Source organism: Conger conger, chromosome 9 (genome assembly GCF_963514075.1).
Source record: "Conger conger chromosome 9, fConCon1.1, whole genome shotgun sequence".
In the NCBI taxonomy this organism is placed as follows: Eukaryota; Metazoa; Chordata; class Actinopteri; order Anguilliformes; family Congridae; genus Conger; species Conger conger.
The window spans coordinates 3,187,102-3,196,562 of NC_083768.1; the positions used below are offsets into that span (position 1 = coordinate 3,187,102).

At 41.1% G+C, this 9,461-nt stretch overlaps 1 protein-coding gene across 1 annotated transcript; it reads left to right on the forward strand.

Annotated features, from left to right (window-relative positions):
* Positions 1-7,266: 7,266 nt before the first annotated feature.
* LOC133136689 (congerin-2-like) lies at positions 7,267-8,168 on the forward strand. The gene is made up of 3 exons (XM_061254338.1): positions 7,267-7,310; positions 7,429-7,600; positions 8,001-8,168. Exons 1-3 carry the CDS (start codon positions 7,267-7,269, stop codon positions 8,166-8,168), a joined length of 384 nt encoding a protein of 127 aa, XP_061110322.1.
* Positions 8,169-9,461: the final 1,293 nt, after the last annotated feature.

The following is a 9,461-nucleotide window of genomic DNA, read 5'->3' on the forward strand; positions in this document are numbered from 1 at the left end:
GCTTATCAATGACTTTGCCATCCCTTATGCACCTCACGTTGATGACAGATTGGTCAACGCCCTGGCTGAAGTGCACGTTATATTGCAGTGCAATGATGTCTTTGGATTTGCCCACATTGATGGTGAAACTGGGAGAGAAAGAGAGACACACAAGGGATGGATGATGGATGACCATGGATGAAGACATCAAGAGATTTAACAACAGCATAAAGAGGTCTCATAGAGTCAGAGGCAGCTGTGACTCACCTATCTTCGGGGACACCCTTGATAACCAGTTTCATTGTTGAATAAAAGGGTATGTTAATCACCTCAGCATCCAGTTTAAAACAGAGGTGGACAAAAAAATATATGGTCAAAACATGATGAGATAAATTATGCATTCAGTCAGTGGCAGCAGCATTTTTTTTCTTGTCCCTTCCCCTAACAAAAAATGGCAACCAAGATGCAGGAATGTGCACGTAAATGCATGTAACCTATGCATGCGTGCACAGATATTTTAAAGACAATACTTTGGATTTTATTTGGCTCATGAGTTACTTTGGTTATTGGGACACAGGCTACATCGTTTGCAATACTTTAGAACATTTATATTAATCAGGTCAGAACCATGGACCAACATGGACGGTCATAGAATCAAATCAACAAGTCAACAAATCAACTAATTATCGTTGGGATGTTTACATAACTAAAGCTTAGGCCTATGCTACTCGTGTGTCAGTATCAGAGGAAAAGCACAACACAATAAATTCACTGAATGTATTGTTCACTGTGTTCTTATGCCTAATTCACTGGATGCATTTTTGCAATAAAATATGAATTAATGTATGACAATCAGTTACTTTCTTAGCTTTTGTTTTCGCCTTCAACTTGTCATTATTATTGTAAAAAAATAACAGTATATTTCTATGTATTGCAGGTACTTATTCTTAATTATGGATGTCCTCCAGTTGATAAAACTAAACGGACATATTTGGTCGCTTCCTCTTTGTTAAGGGATACAGAACAGCCCCATGACTTAACATTGGTGGAACGCTAGGTTCACAGCAGAAAACCAGTCCAACAATTGAAAAAACAAATCTAATTCACGGTAACTTCAGGAGAATTAGCAGCTTCCAAGGCTAATTTGAATGCAATACAAGTGAAGTACATTTACGGACGTATGACGAATGTTAATTAATGATTACAAGATTGAGCAGTTCTCACATTAACGTCCTTAACGTTCTCACAGTGATTGCGATGGGCAACTGTCACTGAAAACAGGGTTGCATTTGAGCGATTATTTTTCCAAAAAGCCGTCCAGTTTACGTAGTTTTGCTACCTTCTCCTCTTGGTCCCTTTTATCCTTTCTTTTCTGCAACCCACTTTTGTGCTTTTTAGGGCATTTTCACAACAGGCAGCTAAATGGCGCTCAATATTTTACACATTAGAGTAGTTACAGTTTTTTACAATCGTTTTCACACTTGTCTCAATACCATGTCCACTTTTTCAAAACTCTTCACACAGTGTGCTTTTGAAACACACACCTGAGCAAATCAGTTAACATTTGGTGCAAAATGCACTTCAACCACCAAAACACTTAATATTTCACCCAAAAGTGACTCTTGCTGCCATAACTATAGCACATGCTTTCTCCCATAAGACTACTTTGTCACTCAATGTTCAATGAACTACAAAACACAAACAACTTGGAGCATTGCTAAATACATATATTATGTGTTTCCCTTTCCTCTATTTTTGCATCCGCAAATATTTCAAACCAAGTAGCTAAAGAAACTTTTGATCTGTTGGTTTGCCTCTCACAATAGACAGTAAATTTACAGTAAACTGTAAATGAATGAATGTTTTACTATATTGGAAACCCAGAATAACTATTTTTACTGTGTAATGTAAAACAATATATGATAAAGAAACAAATCACAAAAGCAACAGTATTCTTCAGAGGGTTTACAGTATTTTGACATTTGTTGTCACAATGCAATATACTGTAATTCAGAAAAGAAAAAGACAATACAATCAGTTTCTCAAAATACATTACAATCAATAACAAATACATACCAAAAAGCAGTATTTTCCACTATATACAGTAATTTGCACGTATATTGTCTGCCTATCAGTATCAGAAGTCTACTGTTGGCCTGGCCCATCCATCCTGTCCTCTGCATTTGGCCATAGATTTTCATCAACATCACTCCGAATGTTATCTCTTGCTATACACCGAGGAAAACATCTCTATGCGTGCCTTTTCCAGCCCTGGATGTGTTCCACTGTTATGTCCATACACCCAGCTGCCATTGCATCTAGAAGTGACATCTGTTCATGTGGGTGGTGGTCATGAACCTTCACATATACCTTCATAAACTTCATATTGGTACCTGAGTTCCTTGACACCCTCAGAGTTCCTGTCAAAGGGGACAGTGTACAACTGTTTCATCATGATCTGATGTTTCTGTAGCACTCTTGAAATGGTTGTAGTGCTTACACTGCCAGTGTTCAGAAATATGTTGTTGTCTGCGATTATGTTGTTGCATATTTCTCTTAGCCTGATGCTGTTGTTGACAATGACCATCCCAACTATTGTATCCTCCTGTTGAGGCGTAAACATTCTTCCCTTTGTGTGTGACTGTGTGAGGTAACCGCTGGGTCCTGTAGTGAGTCAAAGACAAATATGCACTGATACGTTTTCTGGAGACTTCTCAAATCACAGTACTGCTGTAATATACACATCAATTGAACTCCTTCAGTTAGAATGCTGTAAATACTGTATAGTTCCTGTTGGTTTGCCTGAACATCCTCACTACTGAAGCCACTGTGGATCTAGACAAGTTTGGTTGAACCCTCAACCTGCTTCCCTCAGGGACAGACCATGATTTACCACATGATCAATGACTGTGGCTCTGATTTCAACTGTTCTTGCTCTTCCATGACGTCTTCTTCCTCTGCCTCTGGCTCTGGCTGCATCCATTTTCCCCACCAAGGCTAAAGAATGCAAATGCCAATCCAAAGGTGGCCCCTTTTGTACCTGTGGAAACGGGGCACAAACAACACACACCTGGGTAGGTTGTTCACTGAAATGACAGCCAGGTGTTTCAACAGTACATATACAGCAGTAATAGTGGAAAACTCTCTTCAGTGACAACTACATCTATATTTACCCTATATACATGCACATTTCAATGCAAGTATGATCACTTTTGTATAGATGGTAACAAGGCTGCAAACAAAAAATAAAATGAATAAACTGAATAAACTTTCTGCTCAAATCAGAATATAGTTTCATTTTTCTGCCAAAATGTAGCATATTTCCTTCCACAATGATCAGAATTTTATTGGGTTTTGAACTGAAAGTTAACTGTTTTGAACAGAGTATCTAAATGTCTGCAAAATTTGCTGTATTTGTACAAACATTTGCTGGTAGTGAACACTGACTGAGAGAGGTATTCATGAATTTTGGAAGAAGTGGTGATTGAATGCCTTTAGTATCAAAGCAATGCAAAAATATCCACAGTTTAGTTCACATAGTCTATTGATATGGTGAATGTGTTAAGGGTTTTGAAAAAGTGGACATGGTATTGAGACAAGTGTGAAAACGATTGTAAAAAACTGTAATATCAACACAGGATCAAGACAGTTCACATTGGAAAACAACAAACATATTTCCCAGCAGCACTCTTGGCATATGAGAAAAGAACACCAACACCAAAAGAATTAGCTTGCCTCCCGCCATTTCATTGAATAGTTGATACATTATAGCCCTTTTTTGTAAATCAGACGCACGGTATGAATTTTGCATGATCACATATTGAAGATGGAAAGCGTAATACCCATGACTGAGACGAGTTTTGCTTATTTAAGGATATATAACCACACCACCAGTCTTAAAGCAAATAGTGTTGTATTATTTTCCGGTGAGTGAGTAAGACGTCATTAAAAATCGGAGGTACTCGATTTATTTTTAAAAAGCAAACTCGTCTGGTTCCTCAGTGGTGGAATGACTTGCTACCACTGTCAGGACAGCAGAATCCCTCCCCTATTTCGACGCAGACTCAAAACACACCTTTTCGAACTCTACCTCTGTCCTCCCTCCTGATTTCCCCCCTTTCTGATATCCCTCCTTGTCTAACCCAAAAAAAAAAAAAATTGCACTTATGATAACGACTATATGTTTAGAACAACATTCCTTGTGTATTTTCCAAGTTATGGATGTGATGCTTTGACTTGTGGAAGAACCTAGGCACTTGTAAGTCGCTTTGGATTAAAAGCATCTGCCAAATGACAAAAATGTAAATGTAAATGTAAATTTGTTGACTTGTTGATTTGATTCTATGACCATCCATGTTGGTCCATGGTTCTGACTTGATTAATACAAATGTTCTAAAGTTTTGCAAACGATGTAGCCTGTGTCCCACTCACCAAAGTAACTTGTGGCTTTGGGGTGGGATCAGCACATGTTCGACACCATCATTTGCTTCATTTGCTTCGACCTCCAAAGCTCCAGAGGAGCTTTTGTGAGTGAAGTCTTTGCCTTTGATGGAGGTCTGGCTGTAATAGGCTTGCAGGGGCTGTCCTCCCATATTGATCACATTGTTACGCATGACACACATATGTGCATGTGTATGTGTGTGTGTGTGTGTGTGTGTGTGCGCATGTGCGTGTGTGTGTGCATGTGTGCGTGTGTGCATATGTAGATGTGTGCATGCGTGTGTGTGTGTGTGTGTGTTTGCGTGTGTGTGAGTGTGTGTTTGCGTGTGTATATGCATATGTGCGTGTGTGTGTGTGTGTGTGTGTGTGTGTGTGTGTATGTGCATGTGTGTATATGTGTGTGTGTGCATATGTGTATATGTGTGTGTGCATATGTAGATGTTGTGGTGCCTTGGGGTGGATCCTGAGGGCAGTGGGTAGGCCCAGCTGGAAACCAGACACAGGAATCAGCAATATTTCTCTTGTTTTGTTTTTTTTCGTCGGGGGATTGCTGATAGTGCCCCCCCTCAGGGCAAGGGTAGGGAAAAATGGGAGAAAATAAAAGGGCCGTTCAGGCAAAAATAACTTGCGTTCTTCCCAGACCGGGGTATTCTTCAGGGCCTCCTTCCTCCTTCCCTCCTGGACCACGTCAGGGCTGGGGGAAGCACAAAGGGATAGGGTGATTTGAAGGCGCTTTATTATCCTCACGTGTCCGTCGGTAAAGGTTGGGTCTCCTTTAAGAGCAATCCTCAGGGTCAGTACGGCAGGGCGCAGACAGTCCTTCCTCTCTCTGCCTCTTCCTTCCTCAGAATAGGCGCCGACTGACACCGTTTGCAGCCTCGACCGCGCCTTAAATACCTTCCCTGCTCATTAGGGAAACAGGCTGCAGCTGAGTCAGTAGTTTTCCACAGTGCTCACTCACGTGCGCTGTCCGGGGTCCTGGACTGCCGGTAGAGGAATCTCTCTCCAGGGTGCTGATCTCCCCATCACCTCTCTAGGAAGATACACTCCTTCGCATACCATTCCCAATGCATGACGTTTGTGTGGTTGCGTTGTGCGGGTCCTTCTGGGGTTCTCCACCCACGTGGTGCAACATGCAGGAGCAGGGGCACCACAATGTGCATATGTGCGTGTGTGTGTGCATGTGTGTGTGTGTGTGCATATGTGTGTGTGTGTGTGTGTGTGTGTGTGTGCGAGTGTGTTTGTGTGCATGTGAGTGTGTGTGTGTGTGTGAGTGTGTGTGTGTGTATGTGTGTATGCGTGTGTGTGTGTGAGTGTGTGTATGTGTGTGTGTATGAGTGAGTGTGTGTATGCGTGTGTGAGTGTGTGTGTGTGTATGTGTGTGTGTGTGAGTGAGTTTCAATTCTGTTCTGTAACTCAGCCTCCCTATTCTATCACTGATTACTTGCTTAGTTTCCGTGAAGTGTTCGCACCTGTCTCTCGTTATCACTACATCTCCCGATTCGGTGCAATTGTCTACTCCCTAGTCCGGAGCCGTGTGTCTTTGTGAATCCAGTCCGGGTTTTCATTTCCCCCTCGTTATTGTGCTATTACCCTTTCATGTGTCTCACCTGATGTTTATTTGTTAGACCGCCCTCACTCCCATGCCCCGCCTAGTTTGTCTCATTCCCCTGTGTATTTACACCTGTCCTTTTCAGTCGCACCGGGCTCGTTCTTCATATGCTGCTTTTTCCAGCCCTTTTGCTCCCTTCCCCCTGTTCTAGCCCCCTTATACCCAAGCCCTTGCCCTTGTGGCATTCTACCGACCTTGGGTGCGATTCCTCCTCATTATTTTTTACCATAATCAAGCACATGAGCGCACCAAAAATGGGAGAGTGTTCTGCTTTATCTCCTGCACGTATGCCTATATGATGTAAGCTGTGGCAGAGCACTCACCCCTCCCTTACATTTTTGCTGGTTATCTGTCACAAGCATATTTTATTCTTTTAAGCAGTTTTCTAACTATATGCATTGTACATATCTGGATACATATATCCAGATAGTTTTAAAAGGCCAAATTGTTAATGAATTCTTCAACCTCATCCTCGGACAGTACGTACTGACCAGTACTGACCATGTAATAGTTTACAATATGTTTAAAAACATATGTTAAAAATGTATGTTGCATTATTTTTTATCAAGCAAGCCACATTTGCATATATTATGCAGCCTCAATGCCTCATGGGTGCATGACATGCATTCAGAATATGAAGAGTTCTTGTGAAGTGAAGAAATAACAGTTGAGAAGTTATGAAATCCCCAAACAGGCAAGTCATAACTGGCCCCACCTTTTGGTTTTTGGTTTTGGTATTATTACTTACATGACATTTAGTAAAAGGATACTTCCCCATTCTGATGGCTGATATGAACATTAACTGAAGCTCCTAGCCCGTATCTACATGATGTATACATTACACTACTGCCACACAATTGGCTGATTAGATAATTGCATGAATAATTGATACAGTTAAGAGAGACGTTACTCAGTTAATTGTGTAATAGTTAACAAAGCAAGGTCCCCGTGTCTCATTGTATTGCTCGCCCCAAGTCTGAACATGCAGCAGACTGGTATGACCGATCAGCCTGCCTGCTGAGAAAATTGTCTTCGTTCTGAACAAATTGTGAGATTGCCGACTTTCTGATGTCTACTGCCTTAGAGAATTGAAAGAGTCAGTGTACCGAATGCAGATACATTTGCACAACTTCACAAAATCACAAAAGGAATGTTTTAGGTTTTGACCATACATGTCCTATTTTTGGTTCTTTGTTTTAAACAGAGAGTGGAGTTGCAAAACCTTCAAGCAAGGAATGGAACTGCGAGTCACCGGTGTCCCTAAACCCAATCCGGTTGGGTGAGTCACTGCCACCTCTGACTCTACGAGACCTCTTGATGCTGCTGCTTGATCTCTTGATGTCTTCATCCATGGTCATCCATCATCCATCCCTTGTGTGTCTCTCTTTCCCTCCCAGTTTCACAATCAATGTGGGTGAATCTGATTCCAAAATTGCACTACACGTCAACCCTCGTTTTCAAGGCTCTGGCCCAGGTGTCATCGTCTTGAATGCCATGAAGGATGGGTTCTGGCGTGCTCAAGTGACAGATGAAAGAAACTTTCCTTTCCGGCAGGGCGAGGAGTTTGAGGTGAGGCCTCAGACAGGGAGACTTCCAGTCCTCTGTACTTGTGTTCCATGGATCAGCCTGTAACTTGGCACCACTTGTGAGACAGTTCACCTAGGAATCTTTAGCCACCATTCCTTCATAATCCTGTACGTAAGAGAAATTGACCCTTTTTTTTGGGGGGGGGGATCAGAAATGCTGAGAGGAGGGGCTGAGATTCTGTACCCTCCCAGGAAAGCTTCATGGGAAATATTCCAGCCAATTCATTCAGTGTGAAGTACATTTCATCATTAGCTCATTTGGCTTGTTATTTCATTGTTTTTCACTGCAGTCGTAGGGTGTTAAACGTGAACCTGACGGTGTTGACCTTCTTCTTTGGTAAGATAACTCTGCGCTCCTGACCTTCTCTCCTTCCCTCTTCCAGGTGTCCATCACCTTTGCCAATGAGCAGTTTTACATTAGCCTGCACAACGGCCAGATGCTGGAGTTCCCCAACCGCCTGGAACAGCCCCAGTACAGTAAAATCTGGTTTATAGCAGACGTCAGGATCACCGGCATATATCTCAAGTCAAGACCCACCAGGAGGTGCTAGATATACCCTTTCTGGCTCCTGATTGGCTGCTCTCTTCTGCTTCCTGGTGCCTTCCTACAGCTGTGCTACAAGTGCTATGATCTCCCAGAGATCAGTACCTTTAATCTTGTGCTTCTCTGCAACATTTAGACCTTCTGGTGTCTGTCCAAACCCACTGCGTATGATAATCAATCCAGCTTCAATTATAAATCTCTATCATGAGTAAATCTGTGTGTGGCTGTTCATTGGGGGGAGAGGGGTCCAGTTCTTTCTCCAGATCTTATGACTATAAGGGTCACAAATTCACTATTCGGTCACAACTTGATTAACATTTACATGATTTTCTAGGCTAGTGAGTGGTGTTTCTCACGAATGCTTAATACCAATTACATTTCAGACATTACGCATTACATCACACATTAATTTAAACTGACATTTTAAATATGATTTAAACCCTTCAATGAAACCACTTTTGGTTGTTCTCTCTATCTCTCTCAATTCAGTTTAATACGGAATGATGTGTGTGTTTGTGTGAATCCCTAACATGTTAGTTTGGGCAAAATGTGTGTGCTTTTGTCTGTGTTGTGTTTCTGCAATCACAACTACAGTCATATTGCCAAAGTAACACATATAATACAATATATTATATTTAGAAACTACAAACTTAAAACAGTTAGTATAATCTCATATCCTACTTGACAATGAGCCTGACCAGGTTCAGGTTTCATATCTGTCCAAATTACAGGGATTTGTTTCACAAAAAAAACAATGGTCATTTATTTCAGCTGATGAATAATTGTATTCTGTAGTTGTGGGTCTGATTGAGGGTGGATAGGCCTATTCAAACCAACTCAACAAATGGCACAGAATGTCATTCTGCAGTAACTTCCTGTTTGAAAGTGCAAGTCACAGTGAACCATATCTAAGGTATGTAAAGTAGAAATATTAATTTGAAACTGAAGATTTAAGATAATAAATTATATTTATTTTGGCTAAATATTATATACGTTTTAATCAACAATGTTGGGCTACTACCAATGGGACAAACCTAAAGGATGGCAACTTATTTAAGCATATTTAAATGCTCAGTTGAGACTGCATGTATACAAGTTAACAAGAACAATTCAAAACAGCATGAAATGGCTGGTGATGAAGTTGGCAGGTGAACAACATTTCTGTTGTGATAAAATGTGTGCTTTGACTATTAAAACATGCATAATTAATTCCTAGGAACATCAGTGCAGATTCACATGCAGAGGATTTGACAAATTGCCCAAAGACCTCTCTTGTCCAACCCAAAAAACAAAGCAAATA